General features: G+C 50.7%; 1 protein-coding gene across 3 annotated transcripts in view; it reads right to left on the reverse strand.

Moving 5' to 3' along the window:
• The window catches only part of tmem163a (transmembrane protein 163a), a 274,863-nt gene that overhangs the window by 97,094 nt on the left and 152,949 nt on the right, over positions 1 to 24,820 (reverse strand). For all 3 annotated transcript variants that reach the window (XM_038789881.1, XM_038789882.1, XM_038789880.1), the window contains exons 4-5: positions 13,818 to 13,861; positions 10,741 to 10,832 (exon numbers count right to left, since the gene is read on the reverse strand). In XM_038789881.1, the coding sequence (XP_038645809.1) occupies positions 10,741 to 10,832; positions 13,818 to 13,861 (136 nt within the window). The remainder of the gene's footprint in view (positions 1 to 10,740; positions 10,833 to 13,817; positions 13,862 to 24,820) is intronic.

The raw sequence follows: 24,820 nt of genomic DNA on the forward strand, positions 1-24,820 counted from the left end.
CGAAGTTCGATGGCGGAGGTCCAGATCAACGGGTACAGCACGCCATGCCTCCTTGTCTCCGGGAGCACCGAGAGCTTTAAACACCCAGAGCTGGTAAGACGCTGCTCGCTTCCTATTTTTCCTGTGAGCCAAACTATCGCCCTCGCTTCGGACTCCCACTCAGTCCAAATCCAAGGACGCACCGTCGCTACGCTCACAATTCGAGGCACTAGTTATTCAAAATTTATACTTTATGTCCTGCCTGACCTCTGCGCGCCACCCTTATTAGGCCTGGATTTCCAGTGCAACCTCAAGAGCCTCACCCTCAGCTTCGGCGGGCCCCTGCCCCCACTCACTATCTGCAGCCTAGCCACGCTGCGCATCGCCCCCCCTCCTCTCTTCGCCAATCTCACTCCAGATTGCAAACCAGTAGCTACTCGCAGCAGGCGATACAGCCTACAGGATAGGGTCTTTATCCGATCGGAGGTCCGACGGCTGCTCAGTGAGGGGATCATAGAGGCCAGTAATAGTCCCTGGAGAGCTCAGGTGGTGGTCGTCAAGACCGGGGAAACATTTTGCATGGTCGTCGACTATAGGCAGACCATAAATCGCTTTACGCTCCTAAATGCGTATCCCCTCCCCAGAATTGCAGACATGGTTAATCAGATCGCCCAATATCGGCTATTTTCCATGGTGGATCTGAAGTCTGCATACCACCAGCTCCCAATCCGCCCGGAGGACCGCCACTACATGGCGTTCGAGGCCGATGGCCGCCTCTTCCATTTCCTCCGGGTTCCCTTCGGTGTCACTAACGAGCAATGGACCGAATGGTAAACCAGTACGGGCTGCCGGCCACGTTTCCGTATCTGGACAATGTTACCATCTGCGGCTATGACCAGCAGGACCACGACGCCAACCTCCACCGTTTTCTCCAGACGGCACAGAAATTAAACCTCACTTATAACAAGGAGAAATGCGTTTTCCGCACAGACTAGCCATCCTCGGCTACGTCGTGGAGAACGGAGTCCTGGGCCCAGACCCGGACCGCATGCGCCCTTAGAACTCCCCCTCCCTCATTGCCCCAAGGCCCTCAAACGGTGCTTGGGGTTCTTTTCATACTACGCCCAGTGGGTCCCTCAATATGCGGACAAAGCCCGCCCACTCTTTAAGGCCACACAATTTCCCCTGTCTGCTGAGGCGCGCCAGGCCTTCAGCTGCATCAAGGAGGACATCGCCAAAGCAGCCATGTGGGCGGTGGATGAATCCACTCCCTTTCAGGTTGAGAGCGACGCCTCAGAGGTAGCTCTACCAGCCACTTTAAATCAGGCAGGGAGGCCCGTTGCATTTTTCTCCCGTACCCTATCCGCTTCAGAACTCCAACACTCCTCTGTCGAGAAGGAAGCGCAAGCCATCGTGGAGGCTGTTCGTCACTGGAGGCACTACCTCGCAGGTAGGAGGTTCACCCTCATCACAGACCAACGATCGGTTGCCTTTATGTTTGACAACTCGCAAAGGGGCAAAATAAAAAATGATAAAATCCTTCGGTGGAGGATCGAACTCTCCACCTATAGTTATGATATTAAATATCGACCGGGGAAGCTCAACGAGCCCTCGGATGCCCTATCCCGCGGGACATGCGCCAGCGCGCAGATCAGCCATCTGAAAGCCATCCACGTGGACCTCTGCCATCTAGGGGTCATCCTTTATGAGCGACGAGCTGCGTCAGTACCTGCTCGACAAAGGCATCGCCTCGAGCAGGACTACCAGCTACAACCCCAGGGGGAACGGGCAGGTGGAGAGGTAGAATGCGACGGTCTGGAAGACCATCCTACTGACCCTCCGGTCTAGAAAACTCCAAGTCTCCCAATAGCAAGAAGTCCCCCAGACGCGCTCCACGCAATCAGATCCCTCCTCTGTACAACTACAAATCAAACCCTTTACGAGCGGCTCTTCATTTTTTCTAGGGGCACTACCATGGGGGTCTCACTTCCGGCGTGGCTGAGGACACCAGGCCCGGTTCTCCTGAGGAAGCACATCAGGTGGCACAAAACTGACCCCCTTGTTGAAAAGGTGTGCCTCCTCCATTCCAACCCCCAGTACGCATTCGTGGAGTTCCCGGACGGTCGCCAGGACACAGTATCCCTTCGGGACCTGGCACCCGCTGGATCCAGCCCCCCCTACCCCCACTGAGGAACCCCTTACCCCATTCCCTATGCTGCCGCCTCCTCGCGCCCCCGATTCCGCAATCTCGCCCCACCGGTTCCACGCGCCAGCACCAGCCCGCCCCCAGCGCCCCCAGTCTCCGGTCGAGCCAGAGATGTATGAAGTTTGGACGAGACCCGCCCCGGAGTCTGCCATCGTACCCCAGCTCTCAACACCCACCCAGCCACCACAAGAGGCTGCAACCCCGGTGCTCCGCAGATCGAAACAAACAATTCGTCCACCGGACAAACTAACTCTGTGAGCCACCACCCCCACCGGACTCGATTTTTTTCACAGGGGGTGAATGTGGTGAATGAGATTCACACGGTATTATAATCTGTATATATATGTATCAATATTGTAAGTGCAGTTGCACTACCTGACCACCAGGGGGAGTAGCTCTGGGAGTACTCGAGTGTTTGTACTGGGCTCCTCCCTTGGCTCCGCCCAGGACTCCTCCCCCTGGAGCTGCTGTATAAAGATCCGTGCCACAGGGTCAGCCAGCCAGTTCACCGAAAGTTCAACAGCTAACAGGCTGGCTCTGTTGTAAGTATATTAAAACCGCTATTCTAATCCTACAAGCACGTGTCCATAGAATTGTTGGTTCCAACACCTGCACTACTTAAAGTCAGCCTGCGCTGCTCAAAGAGAAGGTGCATTGTGGCTAGAGCAGGTTCTGTAAGTCATTTCACAATTATTCTGACTTGGGAAAGACAGAACAACAGAACAACATGGTAGCGAAACGGCTACATGAGTTTCAAACATTGCGCTGGAGAGCGAGATTCAGGAGATGCAAAAGAGCTCAGATGTACTGTACCCAAAGGGGGTCACAAGGCCCTGCAGACACTGTGGCGGAAAATACCAGGAGTAAAACCTGAGGGCCTGGATGCAGCGCCGGAAGAATTTCAATGACGTCAGACGAGTGAGCAAGGTGAGTGAATGAAAGAGGATCAGGGGTTATGGGGAGAAGGCAGGAGAATGGGGATGAGAAACATATCAGCCATGATTGAATGGCAGAGCAGACTCGACGGGCCGAGTGGCCTAATTCTGCGCCAAAATCCTATAGTCTTATTGTCAAATGTCATATCCTAAAGACCTAGGAGTCCAGGGGACGAGAGAGGCTGATGTCTTGGCCTTTGCCTCCCTGGTAGCCCGGAGGCGGATCTTATTGGAATGGCAGGACTCGGGGCCGCCAAAACCAGGGGTGTGAGTGAGCGACCTAGCAGAGTTCCTCCGACTGGAGAAGATAAAGTTCACCTTGAGAGGGTCGGTGGAGGGGTTTGCCCGGAGATGGCAGCTGTTCGTCGACTACTTCGAAAATAGTCACAATGTCAGCAGTGGGGGTTGGGGTTTAAAAAGGAGGCAGGGGAGGTGGATAGCAGAAAGAGGGTGGATATTTATTTTCTTTGGTTAGTTGCATTCCTGTTTGCTTGCTTTTTCCTTATAGAACATAGAACATACAGTGCAGGAGGCCATTCGGCCCATTGAGTATGCTTAAGCCCTCACTTCCACCCTATCCCCGTAACCCAATAGCCCCGCCTCACCTTTTTGGTCACTAATGACAATTCATCAATGCCAATCCACCTAACCTGCACATCTTTGGACTGTGGGAGGAAACCGGAGCACCCGGAGGAAACCCATGCAGACACAGGGAGAACGAGCAGACTCCGCACAGACAGTGACCTAGCGGGGAATCGAACCTGGGACCCTGGCACTGTGAAGCCACAGTGCTATCCACTTGTGCTTCCCTAAATGGTTGTGTTTGATGTATATACATACATACCTCAATAAAAATATTAAAAACAAAATTTCATATCCCACCAGCTACATTACCAGCTTCACACTCTGCCCAATTTACCACAGTCCCATCATTCACCAACCAACAATCAGTCACGATGCACAGCTGGCATTCATATGCTTCACCTCACCCTCAGACATTTAGCGCCGCTATGGGCCTCATATCCATATCTCACAGCTTGTAACCATGACACCTACATCAGTCAAACAGATAGCATCACATTCACTTACACAAATAATAATAGTCTTTATTATTGTCACAAGTAGGGGCTCACGGCGCCAAGGTCCCAGGTTCGATCCTGGCTCTGGGTCACTGTCCATATAGAGTTTGCACATTCTTCCCGTATTTGCGTGGGTTTCGCCCCCACAATCCAAAGATGTGCAGTTTAGGTGGATTGGCCACACTAAATCGCCTCTTAATTGGAAAAAATGAACTGGGCACTCTGAATTATTGTCACAAGCGGGTTGACATTAACACTGCAATGAAATTCCCTCCCCATTGCAGGATAAGGTGACGCACGACTGGAGGTGGTGAATGGTGGGTTTGTAAGGCCAGGCCTCCATGGGGGAGACAATTGTGGTTATTATTGGGATGCCCATTTCTGAGACTGTGTTCAGCATTGACGGTGTCCTCATACCTAATCCTCCTTCTCACATCACAATTCCTTCACATCCCATCCTGCCTTTTGATTTAAAAAGGGCAGGCTGCCATAAGCATGAGCCTCTTACTTCCCCCTGAATCCACACCACAATTGTACCCTTGTGCCTTTCTCCTTTCAGACGCCCAAGAAGACAGTGATAACTAAGACACATCACATTTGCAGCAATCAGCTAGGTACTGATACTATGTAATTTAGAGGAAAAAGTAGAGGTGGGGCCTGCTCATTTGGGAGGCACGATAGCACAGTGATTGGCACAGTTCCTTCACAGCTCCAGGGTTCCAGGTTCTTTCTGCAGTGTAAATTCTATGATAGTCTATGATTTGAGCGGCACGGTGGCATAGTGGGTAGCACTGCTGCCTCAGGGAATCAGGGGCCCCGGTTCAATTCGGCCTTGGGTGTTTGCCTGTGTGGAGGTTGCACGTTCTCCCCGTGTCTGCATGGATTTTCTCCGGGTGCTCCGATTTCCTCCCACAGTCCAAAGACATACAGGTTAGGTGGATTGTCCATGTTAAATTGCCCATTCGTGTCCAAAAGGTTAGGTGGGGTTATGGGGCAGATAGGTTGCTCTTTCAGAGTGTCAGTGCAGACTTGATGGGCCAAATGGCTACCTATTTTCCCCTGCATCCCCCCCCCTCACCCAGTGCCCTCGCTGCAGCCAGTCTAGCCCAGCCTAGTCGAACCTTGCCCCAGCCCAGCCCAGCCCACTCCTCACACAAAGGTGCACCGAGGCAGGTTGGGACTGTTGTACACAGGTATTTACTTTGCAAATAACATGTGAACATCACTATAAAGGTTTGTGCCCTAGCCCCTAACACTATCCTATGTGCTGCACCCATGCCACCTTAACTGGTGTCTACCTTCTGGCCTTATGGGCCCTAATGCTACATCTGTGTACATCAGGGGTGGAGGCGGCTTTCTGCGAATCCTGCCCTCTGATATGGGTCCCCTTTAGCAGCAGTCCTCTGGAGGTCCGGGCCGGGTGCTGTTGCTCGGGTGTCTGAAGTGGCATGGTGCCACCCTGTCTACTGGCTATCCATCGGATGTGCCAAGAATGGAGGGGAAGGGGGGGGGAGGTTTAGTCCAAGGAGCTGTTGTGTTCCGACACCTCCCCTGTGGGAGTCATCGGCAGGGACCCATTCACTTCCTGCTTCCTCAGATGTCCGATGACCCCAGTTACTCCATGGGCCAGGGGTGCGATCAGAGCGAACTCCTGGGCTCCACCGCCACATGGCGCCGCCAATCCTGGAGTCCTGCTCTCATCTTGAACAGGGTCTCCATGCTCACAGCCATGCAGCACAGGAATTGGGCCACTTCCACTTCCCTCCGGGACTGGGCCACATCACTCAGTGACTGTGCCACCTCCCTCCAGAATTGCCGCAGGCCAGCCAGTGCCAGGGCAAACCGACGTCACCCTCAGCCATAACCCGTTGTGTCTGGGCCAAGCACTGGATGGCGGTCTAATATCCAGGTGGCCCGGGTACATAGCTGCTGTGACTGGGCAGCCTGTGCCTCAGCCACCGCCTGCACAGAATACTCCAGGCATTGGATATCCTGACCATGGCTGATACCTTTGCCCCCAAGGCCTCCATCGCGGACGCCACCAGCACTGAGACCACGTTTCTTCATGACGTGCATTATAGCACTAATGCCGCTGGATTCTTCTTTTGAGTTGGCGCCAACGTTTTGGGAGCTAAGTGCGCTGTTTTGCTGTGCAGGCACCTTGTTCACAAGATACATTTTAATGTGGCTTTCTGATTGAAGCCCTTCTTTCTGGGTACATGTACTAACTTTAATATGGGCGGCATGGTGTCACAGTGGTTAGCACTGCTGCTTCACAGCTCCACGGTCCCGGGTTCAATTCCGGACTCGGGTGACTGTGTGGAGTTTTCACTTTCTCCCAGTGTCTGCGTGGGTTTCCTCCGGGTGCTCCGGTTTCCTACCACAATCCAAGGATGTGCAGGTTAGGCGGATTGGCCATGATAAAAATTGTCCCTTAGTGTCCAAAAAGGTTAGGTGGGGTGACTGGGTTACGGGGATAGAGTGGAGGCATGGGCTTAAGTTGGTTGCTCTTTCCATGGCCGGTGCAGACTCGATGGACCGAATGGCCTCCATCTGCACTGTAAACTCTGTGATTCTATGATGTGATCCTACAAGACACAAGAGTAACGCATGATTGCATTGCGGGTTGGGGTGGTGTGGGAGGTGGTGCAGGCATGAGGTGCAGGGTGGGTGCGCACACGTTGCCGGCGGGTGGGATTCAGTCGCCCTCCAGCTGGTGGGGTGAGGACTTACAGGAGTTTGGCACGGGGGTTGGTGCCAAGGGCACAGTGCTCCCTACTCACCCTGGCCGCCCTGAGGAAGTCATGCAGCTTCTTTCTGATCGGTCCTGGCGTTGGGCCCACGGCATTCAGAACCTCTGCCAATTGCGCCCAGACCCGGTGTACGCCGGCATGTGACAACCTGGGGTACAGAGTGGGCGTCATCTCCTCCACGGTGTCCAGCTGGGTTTCCAGCTCTGCATCGTCGAACCGGGGTGCCGCTCTTCTTGCTGCCATCTTGTTTGCTGAGATGAGTGTGTGCTGGGAGTTGAGTCTGTATATGCAGGCAGCTTGTCGACCTCTCAAGTGCCAATCCCGACCCTGTCAAATCAGACATTGTTTCTCATTGGAATCGCTCGAGTTCCATGTGGTGCTGGTGCTAGCCGTTTAACGGATCATGAATTGCTCCGGGACCGGCGCCAATTTAGTTGTCTTAGAAATTCACTGATTCATTCCGGCATCAACACTTAGGGCTGGATTCTCCGATTTTGAGGCTATGTCTGGAGGAAGTGTCTAGTTTTGCGATGCAAAAGTTGGCGCCACCCTTGCACCGAAGTTCCCCCCGGTGGGGAGCTAGCAGTCACTTCACATAAAACACCGGCATTCCCGACATAAACGGCAGGAGAATTGCAAGATCCGTGGCTGCGCATGTGAACGCCGACAACCTGCGCTGTACAATAAAGCGCCGGCCGCGCGTGGACCCAACCTGCCAGATACTGCCCCCCAGCATCCCCCCCAAGCTAGCGGAATGGCTCCCCCCCCCCCCGACCGTGGCGGCGCTGGACACTATCCACAGCCACGACGCGAGGTTGATGATAAAAGAGCACACATGTCCCACACCATCGGGAAGTCGGCCCATCGGGGAGAGGAGCATCAGGAGAAGGCCAACAGGTGACGTCCTGAGGCTGTCCCAATGTAGTCACTGATGACGGCGTTTTGGAGGGGGCCAACCGGCTGAAAACAGACGCCACCCCTGATTTTGCCATCAAACGGGATTCTCACCCGATCGCCAAATACGGGGCGGGGTTCTCCGACCCCCCGACGGGCCGTAGAATCGCCGGGGGGGGGGGGGGGTGCGTGAATCCTGCCCCGACGCCGGCTGCCGGATTCTCCGGTGCCGGTTTTTCGGCAGGGACGGGAAACGCGCCTCACGGGCCTGGGGGCAGTTGGCAGTGCCCCCCCCGGCGATTCTCCGGCTCGCGATGGGCCGAGTGGCCACCCGTTTCCGGCGTGTCCCGCCGCTGTGAAATACACCAGGTCCGTACCGGCAGGACCTGGCTCTGCGGGCGGCCTGCAGAGTCCTCAGGGGGTCGCGGAGGGATCGGGGCCCACCGATCCATGGGCGGGCCTGTGCCGTGGGGGCACTCTTTCCCTCCACGCCGGCCGCTGTAAACGTCCGCCATGGCCAGCGCAGAGAAGAACCCCCCAGCGCATGTGCTGGGATGATGCCAGCACACACTGGCGCTCCCGCACATGCACCAACTTGCACCGGCCGGCAGAGGTCCTTATGTGCCAGTTGGCGCGGTGCCAACCCCTCCGGCACCGGCCTAGCCCCTGAAGATGCGGAGGATTCCGCACCTTCCTGGCCGCCCGACGCCACAGTGGTTCACGCCGCCCCTCGGCGCCAGTACGGCCCACCCCGCCGGTTAGGGGAGAATCCCGCCCACAATTTTGGGGATCCGAACCCGGGGAGGGCCCTCACGGAGGCCTGGTCCACGATCAGGGCCCACCGATCTGCAGGTGGGCCTGTGCCATGGGGGCATTCCTTCCTTCCTTCCTACAGGGGCCAGCGCGACAGCGACAACACCCTGTGCATGCAAGCGTTCACGCCGGCCCTTTGGCGCATGCGCGGACTCGCGCAGTCCTTTCAGCACCGGCTGGCATGACACCAACCCCTGCGGTTGATGCCGGAGTGGTTCGCACCGGTTGTCTCTCCGGCGTGGGGTCTTAGTCCCGCGAAAGGAGAATCCCGCCCCAAAGATGCGATTCTCCGTTTTACAGATTTAGGACGGGATTCTCCGCTTGCCGACGCCAAAATTGTGGGCGGGTTTCTTCCCTAACCCGCGGGGTGGGCCGTACCAGTGCCGAAGGGTGGCATGAACCACTCTGGCGTTGGGCGGCCAGGAAGGTGCGGAATCCTCCGAACCTTCAGGGGCTAGGCCGGTGCCGGCGGGGCTGGCGAAGCGCCAGCCGGCGCATAAGGGCCTCCGCTGGCCAAGGCAAGTTGGCGCACCTTTAGGGGCTAGGCCTGCGCCAGAGTGGCTCCTGCTCCACCGACTGGCGCCAACGGCCTTTGGCGCCATGCCGACCGGCGTCGGGGCTGGCCAAAAGGCATTCGCCGGTCGGCGTGAGTCCGCGCAGGCGCCGGAGCGTCAGCGACCGCTGACATCACCACCAGCGCATGCGCGGTGGAGGGGGTCTCTTCCGCCTCCGCCATGGTGGAGGCCGTGGCGGCGGCGGAAGAAAAAGAGTGCCCCCATGGCACAGGCCCGCCCGCCGATCGGTGGGCCCCGACCGCGGGCCAGGCTACCGTGGGGTCACCCTCCGGGGTCCGATCGCCCCCCCCCCCCCCCCCAGGACCCCGGGGCTCACTCGCGCCGCCTGCTCCCACCAGCACAGAGGTGGTTTTCATCGTTTTCATAGAATTTACAGTGCAGAAGGAGGCCACCTGGCCCATCGAGTCTGCACCGACTCCCGAAAAGAGCACACCACCCAAGCCCACACCCCCACCCCATCCCCACAACCCAGCAACACCACCCAACACTAAGGGCAATTTTGGACACTAAGGGCAATTTAGCATGGCCAATCCACCTAACCTGCAAATCTTTGGACTGTGGGAGGAAACCGGAGCACCCGGAGGAAACCCACGCACACACGGGGAGAACGTGCAGACTCCGCACAGACATTGACCCAAGCCGGGAATTGAACCTGGGACCCTGGAGCTGTAAAGCAATCACTATGCTACCGTGCTGCGTTTAAACCACGTCGGCAGGAGAGGCCTGACAGCGGCGGGACTTCGGCCCATCGCGGGCCGGAGAATCGCCGCGGGGGGCCCGCTGACTGGCGGGGCGCGATTCCCGCCCCCGCCGATTCCCGGGTGACGGAGAATTCCGGCCACGGCGGGGGCGGGATTTACGAAGACCCCGGGCGATTCCCCGACCCAGCGGGGGGTCGGAGAATTCCGCCCCTTGTGTGATTTGCGCCGGCTGGACGGGCCGAAAATGAGCGGCCGCTCAGCCCATCGCGGAGCGGAGAATCGCCGGAGGGGGCCGCTGCCACGGCCCCCGACTGGCGTGGCGCAGTACCCACCCCCACCAAAAAAACGGCACTGGAGAATTCAGCAGCCAGCGTTGGGGCGGCAGGGCGGGAATCACGGCCCAGCGGGGGTCGGAGAATACGCCCCAGGTTCATTTGGCAAATGATCAAACTCATGTTATTTGGAAGGTATTCTTAAGCGATATTTTTTCTTCCTTGAATATTACACATATTTCCTTCCTCATAATGCAGTCTATAAAAATGAATCTGATGTTCATGTCTAAACCAGACTATATTTAAGCAGAATCATAGAACATAGAACATAGAACGATACAGCGCAGTACAGGCCCTTCGGCCCTCGATGTTGCACCGACATGGAAAAAAACTAAAGGCCATCTAACCTACACTATGCCCTTATAATCCATATGCTTATCCAATACATTTTTTAATGCCCTCAGAACGGAACTTGTGCCCCTTTCAGTCATCTGAATGGATCATTAATATAGATAAGAAAGAGTAAGACTTACATATTCTCCCGATGGGCAGAGTGCACAGCTGCTGCATTGCTGTAACGCCACAGCACTATCGCAGAAGATAAGACATCCAATGTGGCATCAAACTAGAAAAGTCAGAAATGTTCTTTAAACATATGACATCAACATGCATCATAAATTTCATTTGTACATGCATTAAGGGAAAAAGGCATGATTTAATGACTGTAGTTATCTCTGGAAACCTAATATCATGGTTGACCTGAATTGTAGGAAACGGTATATTGATGATAATTTATCATTTTGCAGCAGGATCTCTGGATGTTAGCCACGTTAATCTGACACACATACAAATGCCTGAAATTCTCAATGAGATTATATATTGTTCATATACTTTTATTTAACAGGTATGTAATCATATTGTTAAGAAAACAAAGGTAGTTTTAAGGGATTTATATTTGCATTGGTATATATTAGAAATAAGGCATGGTTTTAAGTGGGTCTAATTTAGTGTTTCTCTGTAAGGATGGGTGAACCTATAATTAGATTCCAGCTGGACAAAGGTGTTTGTATGTGTGGGGTTTTGGTTTCAATTCAAACTGTGCTTCAGTTGTGTTTCGAAGTTACAGTGTGAAGAATAAATAAAATCTTTAAACAAGGAGAAGGAATTGCTTAGAAACAGGGGGGCCCTTTTAAGGTAGAAAGGCTTTTGAGTTTAGTTTTAGCTGAATTCATTTGCAGTTGAAGATAGGATGCCGGGGAGTTAGGCAGACACCCCAAAGAACCAGATACAGTCCAGACAACCAGGGAATTGGGACAGAAAAAATATCTTTGGAAGACTGAAGTTAAGGGAACAGAGACCAAAACGTTAAACAAGGTATTGTTCAAGACAATTCGAGGGAAAAGCAGACAAAGTGTTCTGAGTGAAAAAGGCAGCTGCAGTAACCAGAGTTAAAGAGGAAAAGCAGACTTCAGAGGTAAGTTAAAAGTTTGGTGCCATCTTAATACAAGTCTGAGAATAAATAGTTAAAGCCATTGTGAAGAGCTTGTGCAACAGTCAAGACAAAGATATCCTGAAGGGGAGATGTAAAACCCGGATGCTGGATCCTTGTTGAAAGTGGAGCAGGAGCTTTCTTTGAAAAAATAGTTTTGAAAAGCTGGAATGGATTCATAATGCAAAATGATGATGGAAAGCATTGTTGTGAAAGAAGATTTTCAAGCAAGTCTTTTTTGGGAGTGGAGTTTGGAAACTCTCATGTGAAGAATTATCTGATGGGATTTTAAGAGACATTCACTTGGGTTCAGAGTGGAATGTGTGTCTTACCAGATGTGTGTCTGAACGCAGTTAATGGGTGGGATTCTCCGGCCAGGTTCGCCCGGCGACCGGAGAATTCCGCCCGAGGTTAAAGGACTTTTCCATTATCGCCGACTTGCCCGTGCCGTTTTTGCGGCGGGCGGGGCGAAAGAATCCTGCCCTATGTGTTGAAAAGACTGTGTATTACTGAGACCTTCATAGCCCGAAGTATACTTTGTAATCCATGTTAACCTTAAAATATGTGCATATCTGTGAAGCTAAGGGTGGAGTGAAGGAGTATTATATCATAATCAAACTTTTCATGTTTAATGAATGTTTTTGTCTTGTTAACTATTTAGCAGTCTTGTGACTGTTCCTCCATGTTTTTTTTAAAAATGTAAAAGTTACAAGGCTAAATTCTCTGCTCTCGGGATTCTCCGTTATACCGGTAGCGCACCCAGGCCCAGGGATTTCAAAGAACAAAGAACAAAGAAAAATTACAGCACAGGAACAGGCCCTTCGGCCCTCCAAGCCTGCGCCGATCCAGATCTTCTATCTAAAACTGTCACCTATTTTCTAACGATCTGTATCCCTCTGCTCCCTGCCCATTCATGTATCTGTCTAGATACATCTTAAATGACGCTATCGTGCCTGCCTCTACCACCTCCGCCGGCAATGTGTTCCAGGCACCCACCACCCTCTGCGTAAAGAACTTTCCACGCATATCTCCCTTAAACCTTTTCTCTCTCACCTTGAACTTGTGACCCCTAGTAATTGAGTCCCCCACTCTGGGAAAAAGCTTCTTGCTATCCACCCTGTCTATATCTCTCATGATTTTGTAGATCTCAATGAAGTCCCCCCTCAACCTCCGTCTTTCTAATGAAAATAATCCTAATCTACTCAACCTCTCTTCATAGCTAGCACCCTCCATACCAGGCAACATCCTGGTGAACCTCCTCTGCACCTTTTCCAAAGCATCCACATCCTTTTGGTAAGTAATCATAGATTATCATAGAATTTTTCATAGAATTTACAGTGCAGAAGGAGGCCATTCGGCCCATCGAGTCTGCACCGGCTCTTGGAAAGAGCACCCTACCCAAGGCCAACATCTCCACCCTATCCCCATAACCCAGTAACCCACCCAACACTAAGGGCAATTTTGGACACTAAGGGCAATTTATCATGGCCAATCCACCTAGCCTGCACATCTTTGGACTGTGGGAGGAAACCTGAGCACCCGGAGGAAACCCACGCACACACGGGGAGGATGTGCAGACTCCGCACAGACAGTGACCCAAGCCAGGAATTGAACCCGGGTCCCTGCCGCAGTGAAGCAACTGTGCTAATCATATGCTACCATATACTCTTCAATGCAAATAGAGTACAGGAGTGAATAAACTTCTGTTGCAACTACTGGTATTCAAATGGTTAAAATGAAAATTCACTGTGACTCCCAGTTCTTTCTTTTGTGAGTAGCTTTGCCGCAGAAACAAGATGTGCTAAATTTCAGAAGAAATGTTAACCCAAAATGAAACATTTTGGGCAGGATTCTCAGTCCCGCCAGGCCCATTTTCTGGTGCAGTGCGGTGCCCACCCCCCAACGGCAGTGGGATCCTCCGTCCCTGCAACCAGCCAATGGGGTTTACCATTGTGGCCACCTCCGCGCCCTCAGGAAATCCGCGGGTGTGAGTACGCTGCCGGCGAAGTGGAGGATCTCGCCAATGGAGAATCCAGCCCTTTGTTTTTGGACCAACCCCCATATAACCTGAGTCGGGCCCTTTTAAACTTTTACTGTGTTTATTTGCACAATATTACTTACAGCAAACCCAAAGGATGATGCACTGTGTCGCATGATGGAAACAGCTGAAAGAGAAAGGATACAAAATAATCAGCACGATTCTGCCACATTAAATGGAAAATTATTCAAATATCGATAGATTCTTTGGAAAGCATTCGGTGAAATGTGCAGGCTAACTTGCCTCCAGCTAAGTCAGCTTTCTTATCCGGAAACCATTCAGTCACCCCGTCCAAATGTGGCCATGGTTTACTTTTCCAAATACAGTAATGTAATTGTTGTTGAGGAATTATAATATTTTGAATAATACACAATGCACAATGTGACCACAATAGAAGCAGTCGCCTGAGGTAAAGACGTGGAGACTTTCTATTGGCCGAACGATTCCCAAAGTGGTCAGGTGTCATCAACCAAACTGATTTTGCATAGGATTACATAGGATATACAGCTCAAAATCAAACCATTAGGCCAGACCATGCCAGTTGCTTGTGCTCCATTCAACTATCCTCCCATCTTTCTATAGCTCAGGGGGCTAGACAGCTGATTTGTGGTGCAGAACAAGGCCAGCAGCGATGGTTCAATTCCCGTACCAGCTGAGAATTCTGAATTCTCCCTCTGTTACCGAACAGGTGCCTGAATGAGGCGACTAGGGACTTTTCACAGAAACTTAATTTCAGTGTTAATGTAAACCTACTTGTGACAATAAAGATTATTTATTTATTATTATTTATCTTTCCTCATCCACATCTATCATCATAACTCTCTATTCCCTTCTCCCACATATCTTTGTGCTACTTCCGCTTAAATATATCCATCTGTACAATTTCCCAGTGCTCGCAAGATCCACTAAATCACCACTCTTTGGATAAAGAAATTTGTAAGTTGTGGACTTATCGATTTCAAAGTAGTTTCCAGAAATGTCTTTTAAAATTGAATTCCATACTGTCTGAAAAATCCATACACCTCTGGACTTTTACTGACCCTCGTTCCAGATAGAAGATGTAATGCATTTTGCATAAATAATAAATGTATTACAATTTTAGCTCTTTGCTCAGATATTTTTCAGCATACACAACCATCCTGTAAATTAGCTGTGCTCCCTATTAGTGCGTGCCTTCCATATGCTTGATAAATAATGATGTCAAGGATTAAACAGAAACCCTGCCCATTTTTAGCTTGCAGGTCATGTTCCAACACTTCTTGTGATCGGCAAGACCTCAAAATATTGTAGAATATACACTTCATCACACAGTACCTTTGACTGTAAACTTGTGAAACTGTTTATTAATAACAAATTAATAACTTGTGAAACTGTTTATTAATAACAAATTAGCAGTAGCAAAGATAGGAAAGAAAATTACCGTAATTTACATTAATCCTTGAATACAGAAAATAATAAAAAAAACATGCAACTCTTCACTATCACCCTGTTAGTTTGGATCCAAATTAATATATCTTTGTGACAACCTTGCTCTCTCTTCTCCCTTCATGGTCCCAGAAGAGCTGGCTGCCTTTTGAGGTTCAACAAGGAAGAAAGAAAACCAAATATAACTGCCAATTATACCAACATCTTTAAAGTGTATCTGCAGTTTCAGCAATTTTGCAGATAATAAGTATCAGAACCAAATCAATTTGACACCTGGCTGCAAACTCCCTTTGTCTTCATGGATCGCTCACAGCATAAAGCCAGAAGCTGTCAAGAGTGGTTCTGGCGAAAGCAAGTTGAAATGCTTTGTGATAACCAGCATTAACAGATAAAAGCCAACTTTCTCCACCATATCCGGGTTGTCTCTAGGGGTAAATAAGCTAACTTTATGGAATGTATAGCTCCTCGATTTTGTTATTTCAAACTAGCTTTAACCCATAGTATAGAGAAATGAAAGGACAGAATAACAATAAGTGGACTAATTGAAGCATTATGTTGTCCGATACAGTACCTCACATGGGGCTATCTGAACAATGGCAGTGACTGAAATATGGACCATTTTCAAGCAGGCAATACAAAAATTTTGAGTCCTATTAAATTAATTTTTAAAAAGTAATTGAGTAAAAATGCTGGCTTGTTTGAGGAGTTGGTTGATCCATGCACTGGCATGCTGAATCTTTATCAGCTTCGTGCACCTGATGTTTCCATGCTCCAAGTGGTTAAAGCAATCTTGACTCCACCAACTCAGCTCAGGCTGATCTGCCCGACCTGAGTCGGCCCCAACCACCCAAGCCACGTGGGAGCACCCAACCTGACCCAAATGGCTAATTAAATAGACAACTCTCTGCAGGTTAAAAGCCTTGATACAGGCAGTAATAGTGTAGGGCAACAAAGTGAAAGCAAACATGTCAAAAAACCTAGCAAATACACCCATTATGTCAGATCCGACTTTGTTAACATCAAAAGAAAGGACAGGTGAAGCTCCATGGCCAGAAGGTTTCCTGGGATGGCTAGAAACTCAGATGGATAGAACACTTCAACATGTATTCTAAATGAACATATCTCCTAATTGCATATGTCCCCTATTCATTGAATTAACGTTCTGGTTTTTTTTTCCTGGCAAGATCTGAAATATGGCACTCAACCATGAGGTTGCTCATTTTGAGGCATTCTATCTGTATATAGCCCTAAATGCAAATTTTGGCATCCATCCATCTACAAAAGATGATGGACTTGTAGCAATCAAATCCATGTCAGATGGGCTGACTTCATTTGGCACGTCTTTGCTCATGGCTGAAAAGACCACGCCTTGCTTGAGAGGTTGGTTCTGCCACAGGTGGCCCATAGGAAGCTACCAAGTGTCCATATGGGTTGTTGTGTTCTGCGTTGCCATCTGTTGACAAGTCGTTGTAGTTACTGGTCCTCATGATGATGCACACCAGCCCAGAGGAGGTGCTGCCATTTTCCTCTGTCAGCAGCCAGTGACACCCAAGTGGTGTCATCGATGTTTCGATCCTTCACACCATGCCTGCTGCAGAGCTTTGGACATCCTACTGGCCCAAGCGCAAGACATTAAAATTTCTCCAATATGGGCATTCCTAGTAAATCAAGCTACAAGTTTATGTCAGCAATGGGGGAGAAGAGGTTTGAAGGTATGCAATCTTTACCTCTTAATCTCAACGTCCAGAGATTAGCATAAGTCAGGAAAAACAGGCAGAAGGCACTTTAAATATACAGTGTTCCGCTTAAATATTTAAAGCTCGTTCAGCCTTTTCAGCATGCATGTCTGAATCTGCTGTATTCAAATCGCTCTGTGATACAAATAACACAGTCAGTAGATTCTAGCATCTTACCGAGAAGAAATAAAGACACTGTGGTAAACCACTGTTACATCTGTATTAGGTAATGTAAGGTAGGACCTGTACTACAGGTTCGCCGGTAGCCCCTGCCTGCTGGCTCTGCCCAGTAGGAGGAGTATAAATATGCGTGTCCTCTATTCAGCAGCCATTTCGCCTGCTGCTGTGGGATAAGAACATAAGAACTAGGAGCAGGAGTAGGCCATCTGGCCCCTCGAGCCTGCTCCGCCATTCAATTAGATCATGGCTGATCTTTTGTGGACTCAGCTCCACTTTCCAGCCCGAACACCATAACCCTTAATCCCTTTATTCTTCAAAAAACTATCTATCTTTACCTTAAAAACATGTAATGAAGGAGCCTCAACTGCTTCACTGGGCAAGGAATTCCATAGATTCACAACCTTTGGGTGAAGAAGTTCCTCCTAAACTCAGTCCTAAATCTACTTCCCCTTATTTTGAGGCTATGCCCCCTAGTTCTGCTGTCACCCGCCAGTGGAAACAACCTGCCCGCATCTATCCTATCTATTCCCTTCATAATTTTAAATGTTTCTATAAGATCCCCCCTCATCCTTCTAAATTCCAACGAGTACAGTCCCAGTCTACTCAACCTCTCCTCATAATCCAACCCCTTCAGCTCTGGGATTAACCTAGTGAATCTCCTCTGCACACCCTCCAGCGCCAGTACGTCCTTTCTCAAGTAAGGAGACCAAAACTGAACACAATACTCCAGGTGTGGCCGCACTAACACCGTATACAATTGCAACATAACCTCCCTAGTCTTAAACTCCATCCCTCTAGCAATGAAGGACAAAATTCCATTTGCCTTCTTAATCACCTGTTGCACTTGTAAACCAACCTTCTGTGACTCATGCACTAGCACACCCAAGTCTCTCTGAACAGCGGCATGCTTTAATATTTTATCGTTTAAATAATAATCCCGTTTGCTGTTATTCCTACCAAAATGGATAACCTCACATTTGTCAACATTGTATTCCATCTGCCAGACCCGAGCCCATTCACTTAACCTATCCAAATCCCTCTGCAGACTTCCAGTATCCTCTGCACTTTTCGCTTTACCACTCATCTTAGTGTCATCTGCAAACTTGGACACATTGCCCTTGGTCCCCAACTCCAAATCATCAATGTAAATTGTGAACAATTGTGGGCCCAACACGGATCCCTGAGGGACACCACTAGCTACTGATTGCCAACCAGAGAAACACCCATTTAGCCCAACTCTTTGCTTTCTATTAATTAACCAATCCTCTATCCATGCTACTACTTTACCCTTAATGCCATGCATCTTTATCTTATGCAGCAACCTTTTGTGTGGCATCTTGTCAAAGGCTTTCTGGAAATCCAGATATACCACATCCATCGGCTCCCCGTTATCTACTGCACTGGTAATATCCTCAAAAAATTCCACTAAATTAGTTAGGCATGACCTGCCTTTAACGAACCCATGCTGCGTCTGCCCAATGGGACAATTTCTATCCAGATGCCTCGCAATTTCTTCCTTGATGATAGATTCCAGCATCTTCCCTATTACCGAAGTTAAACTCACTGGCCTATAATTTCCTGCTTTCTGCCTACCTCCTTTTTTAAACAGTGGCGTCACGTTTGCTAATTTCCAATCCACCGGGACCACCCCAGCGTCGATGAATTTCGGTAAATTATCACTAGTGCATCTGCAATTTCCCTAGCCATCTCTTTTAGCACTCTGGGATGCATTCCATCAGAGCCAGGAGACTTGTCTACCTTTAGCCCCATTAGCTTGCCCATCACTCCCTCCTTAGTGATAACAATCCTCTCAAGGTCCTCACCTGTCATAGCCTCATTTCTATCAGTCGCTGGCATGTTATTTGTGTCTTCCACTGTGAAGACCGACCCAAAAAACCTGTTCAGTTCCTCAGCCATTTCCTCATTTCCCATTATTAAAACTCCCTTCTCATCCTCTAAAGGACCAATATTTACCTTAGCCACTCTTTTTTGTCTTATATATTTGTAAAAACTCTTACTGTCTGTTTTTATATTCTGAGCAAGTTTACTCTCATACTCTATCTTACTCTTCTTTATAGCTTTTTTAGTAGCTTTCTGTTGCCCCCTAAAGATTTCCCAGTCCTCTAATCTCCCAGCAATCTTTGCCACTTTATATGCTTTTTCCTTCAATTTGATACTCTCCCTTATTTCCTTAGATATCCACGGTCGATTTTCCCTCTTTCTTCCGTCCTTCCTTTTTGTTGGTATAAACCTTTGCTGAGCACTGTGAAAAATCGCTTGGAAGGTTCTCCACTGTTCCTCAACTGTTCCACCATAAAGTCTTAGCTCCCAGTCTACCTTAGCTAGTTCTTCTCTCATCCCCTTGTAATCTCCTTTGTTTAAACACAAAACACTAGTATTTGATTTTACTTTCTCACCCTCCATCTGTATTTTAAATTCCACCATATTGTGATCGCTCCTTCCGAGAGGATCCCTAACTATGAGATCATGAATCAATCCTGTCTCATTACACAGGACAAGATCTAGGACCGCTTGTTCCCTCGTAGGTTCCATTACATACTGTTCTAGGAAACTATCGCGGATACATTCTATAAACTCCTCCTCACGGTTGCCTTGACCGACCTGGTTAAACCAATCGACATGTAGATTAAAATCCCCCATGATAACTGCTGTACCATTTCTACATGCATCAGTTATTTCTTTGTTTATTGCCTGCCCCACCATCTCGTTACTATTTGGTGGCCGATAGACTACTCCTATCAGTGACTTTTTCGCCTTACTATTCCTGATTTCCACCCAAATGGATTCAACCTTATCCTCCATAGCACCGATGTCATCCCTTACTATTGCCCGGATGTCATCCTTAAATAACAGAGCAACACCACCTCCCTTACCATCCACTCTGTCCTTCCGAATAGTTTGATACCCTCGGATATTTAACTCCCAGTCGTGACCATCCTTTAACCATGTTTCAGTAATGGCCACTAAATCATAGTCATTTACGATGATTTGTGCCACCAACTCATTTACTTTATTCCGAATACTAGAGCATTCAGGTAAAGTACACTTATGTTGGTTTTTTTACCTCTGTTTTGAATCTTAACATCTCCAGTTTTATTCCTTTTGTTATTACTGGGCCTATTCACTGTGCTCCCCTCAGTCACTGTACCTTGTACTGTCGCCCTTATGGATTTCTGACTATGTCTTCTCTGCCTTGCACTTTTCCCCTTACTTCCTTTTGTTTCTGTCCCTGTTTTACTACCTTCCAACTTCCAGCATTGGTTCCCATCCCCCTGCCACATTAGTTTAAACCCTCCCCAACAGCTCTAGAAAACACCCCCCCTAGGACATCGGTTCCAGTCCTGCCCAAGTGCAGACCGTCCGGTTTGTACTGGTCCCACCTCCCCCAGAAGCGGTCCCAATGCCCCAGGAATTTGAATCCCTCCCTCTTGCACCATCTCTCAAGCCACGCATTCATCCTATCTATCCTGACATTCCTACTCTGACTAGCTCGTGGCACTGGGAGCAATCCTGAGATTACTACCTTTGAGGTCCTACTTTTTAGTTTAACTCCTAACTCCCTGAATTCCGCTTGTAGGACCTCATCCCGTTTTTTACCTATATTGTTGGTGCCTATGTGCACCACGACAGCTGGCTGTTCACCCTCCCCCCCCCAGAATGTCCTGCAGCTGCTCCGAGACATCCTTGACCCTTGCACCAGGGAGGCAACATACCATCCTGGAGTCTCGATTGCGCCCACAGAACCGCCTGTCTATTCCCCTTACGATCGAGTCCCCTATCACTATAGCCCTGCCATTTTTCTTCCTGCCCTGCTGTGCAGGGATGCCACACATCTTACTGCAATAAAGCCACAGTTGTATCCAACCTTAGTCTTTGTACAATTGATCGTGCATCAATTTATTGCAGTAAGATTTTCGAAAAGATGGACCTCCGAATCAAACCAGATCACCTGCAGTTGGATCTGCAATCAAGCGACGCCAAAAAGGACTTTAATCACTAGCTTGCTTGCTTCGAGGCCTATATCAACTCAGCGACCACCCCTCCGATGGAGGCTCAGAAGGTACAGATCCTGTACTCAAGGTTGGGCTCCAATCTGTTTCCGCTGATCCAGGACGCCCCGACCTACACAGACGCCATGGCGCTCCACAAAAAAAACTGCGCAGAAAGCGAACACACTCTTCACCAGGCACGTACTCGCCACTCGCTCTCAACTCCCTGGTGAGTCCATAGAAAACTTCCGGCGGGCCCTAATCCCACTCGGCCGGGACTGTGACTGTCAGGCCGTTACGGCCACTGAACATTCCAACCTTCTTTAGCACGATGCTTTTGTAACGGGGATTGGGTCGCACCTCATACACCAAAGACTGCTAGAAGGGGCCACGCTCGACCTAGCTGAGACTAATAAGCTAGCACTCTCAATGACAGTCACCTCACGTAATGCTCATGCCTACACCTCCGGGCGTGCGGCCCACCACTCCTATCCCTCGTGGACCCCACAGACGGCCGCCCCAGCCGGGGCCTTACCCAGCCAGTACGCCTGCGCCACACGCCAACCTGCACACCCCGGGGGTCCACGATGTTACTTCTGCAGCCAGCAGAAGCACCCTCGCCAACGCTGCCCGGCCCGCACTGCCATTTGCAAGGTTTGCGGCAAAAAGGGGCACTTCGCCGCGGTGTGCCAGGCCCGCGCAGTCAGCCGCTATCACCCCCTTACCTACACACAATGGGCGCCGCCATCTTCTTCCCGGTCCACGTGCAGCCCATGGGCGCCACCATCTTGTCCAGTCCCCGCAACGTGCAGCATGGACGGCAACAGCATTCCATGACCTGGGCCCCCCACACTCTCCATCTTCTGACTCCAGCGATGACCAACCGCAGCTCGCCTCAGTGACGATCGACCAGTCACGTCCGCACAATCTGGCCACTGCTTCGACCAGTGTGAGAATCAACGGTCACGTGACCTCTTGCCTGCTGGACTCCGGGGGCACCGAAAGCTTCATCCACCCAGATACGGTAAGGCGCTGCTCCCTCGTGGTCCACCCCGCCAATCAAAGAATCTCCCTGGCCTCTGGATCCCATTCTGTCGTGATCCGGGAGTTCTGCACGGTCACTCTCATGGTCCAGGGCGTAGAATTCAGCGGCTTCCGCCCCTACGTCCTTCCTAATCTCTGAGCTGCACTACCGCTAGGCCTGGACTTCCAGTGCAATCTCCAGAGCCTTACCCTCGAATTTTGCGGGCCCCTACCACCCCTCACTGTGTGCGGCTTTGCAACCCTAAAGGTCGACCCATCCTCCCTCTTTGCCAATCTAACTCCGGATTGCAAACCCGTTGCCACCAGGAGCAGATGGTACAGCACCCAGGACAAGACCTTCATCAGGTCTAAGGTCCAGTGGTTGCTTCGCGAAGGCATCATCGAGGCCAGCAACAGCCCCTGGAGAGCTCAAGTGGTAGTCGTTAAAACTGGGGAGAAATGTAGAATGGTCGTGTACTACAGCCAGACCATCAAACGGTAGGCAGCTCAACGCGTACCCCCTCCCACGCATATCTGATATGGTCAATCAGATTACGCAGTACCGGGTCTTCTCAACGATAGACCTCAAATCAGCCTACCACCAACTCCCCATTCGTAAATCGGACCGTCCATACACTGCTTTCAAGGCGGACGGTCGTCCCTATCACTTTCTCGGGGTTCCCTTCGGCGTCACTAACGGGGTTTCGGTCTTCCAAAGGGAGATGGATCGAATGGTCGACCGGTACAGTTTGCGTGCCACCTTCCTGTACCTAGACAATGTCACCATCTGTGGCCACGATCAGCAGGACCACGACGCCAACCTTGCCAAATTCCACCACACCGCCACTCTCCTCAACCTCACCTACAACAAGGAGAAGTGTGTGTTCAGCACAACCCGCTTAGCCATCCTCGGCTATGTGGTCCAGAACGGAGTTCTGGGGCCCGATCCCGACCACATGCGCCCACTCATGGAGCTTCCCCTCCTCCACTGCCCCAAGGCCCTCAAACGCTGCCTGGGGTTCTTCTCCTACTACGCACAGTGGGTCCCAAACTATGCGGACAAGGCCCGCCCACTCATTCAGTCCATCCACTTTCCTCTTACGGCCGAGGCACAACAGGCCTTCGCCCGTATCAGAGCTGATATATCCAAGGCCGGGATGCACGCAGTAGACGAGACACTGCCCTTCCAAGTAGAAAGCGACGCAACAGACGTCGCACTTGCCGCCACCCTCAAATCAGGCAGGCAGACCCGTGGCATTCTTTTCCCGCACCCTTCATGCCTCAGAAACTCGACACTCGTCCATCGAAAAAGAGTCCCAAGCTATCATTGAAGCTGTGAGGCATTGGAGGCATTACCTGGCCAGCAGGAAATTCACTCTCCTCACTGACCAACGGTCAGTAGCCTTCATGTTTAACAACACACAGCGGGGCAAGATCAAAAACGGTAAAATCTTGCGGTGGAGAATCGAGCTCTCCACCTATAATTATGAGATTTTGTATCGCCCCGGCAAACTCAACGAGCCCCCAGACGCCCTATCCCGAGGTACATGTGCCAGCGCACAAGTAGACCGACTCCGGGCCCTACACGACAGCCATTGTCACCCAGGGGTCACACGATTGTACCATCTTGTCAAGGCTCGCAATCCGCCCTACTCTGTTGAGGAAGTACAGACAGTCACCAGAGACTGCCAGGTCTGCGCGGACTGCAAGCCGCACTTCTACCAGCCGGACCGTGCGCGCCTGGTGAAGGCCTCCTGCCCCTTTGAACGCCTCAGCGTGGATTTCAAAGGGCCCCTCCCCTCCACTGACCGAAACACGTATATTCTCAGTGTGGTCGATGAGTACTCCAGATTCCCCTTCGCCATCCCATGCCCGATATGACGTCTGCCACCGTCATCAAAGCCCTAAACACAATCTTCGCTCTGTTCGGTTTCCCCGCCTACATCCACAGTGACAGGGGATCCTCCTTCAAGAGTGATGAGCTGCGTCAGTTCCTGCTCAGCAGGGGTATCGACTCCAGCAGGACGATTGATGCACCATCAATTGGACTCGAGTCGTGAAGAAGTTCCAAATATCAGGCTTTAATGAACTAGTTGTGTGCCCGGCAGTCGACTTACAGAGAAAGGCCGACTGGCGGCTGCTACGGGTTCTTATACCCCGCCTCGTAGGAGGGGCTACCGGCCTCTCGGCCAATCGGCGAGCAGTCACATGACTGACCTCAGCCAATTGGCAGAGAGACACATGAACTGCCTGAGCCAATGGGCAGCGAGTCCTCTGCACCAATGGCAGCACTACTCTGAGGTACCGTAAACCTCCTAGTCACACCACCACAATGACCAGCTATAATCCCCGGGGAAACGGGCAGGTAGAGAGGCAGGTATGGAGGGCCGTCCAACTGGCCCTACAATCCAGGAACCACCCAGCCTCTCGCTGGCAGGAGGTCCTCCCTGATGCACTACACTCCATCCTGTCACTACTGTGCACCGCTACGAATAACACACCCCATGAACGTCATTTTTCCTTCCCCAGGAAGTCCACCAGTCCTGCTCCGTAGGCATGTCCGACTCCACAAGGCGGACCCGTTAGTGGATAGGGTGCATTTGCTCCATGCCAATCCCCAGTATGCCTATGTGGCGTACCCCGACAGCCACCAAGATACTGTCTCCCTCAGGGACCTGGCACCAGCAGGTTCCACCCAGACACACTTCTCTG

The sequence above is a fragment of the Scyliorhinus canicula genome, chromosome 2 (genome assembly GCF_902713615.1).
Source record: "Scyliorhinus canicula chromosome 2, sScyCan1.1, whole genome shotgun sequence".
NCBI classification, from domain to species: domain Eukaryota; kingdom Metazoa; phylum Chordata; class Chondrichthyes; order Carcharhiniformes; family Scyliorhinidae; genus Scyliorhinus; species Scyliorhinus canicula.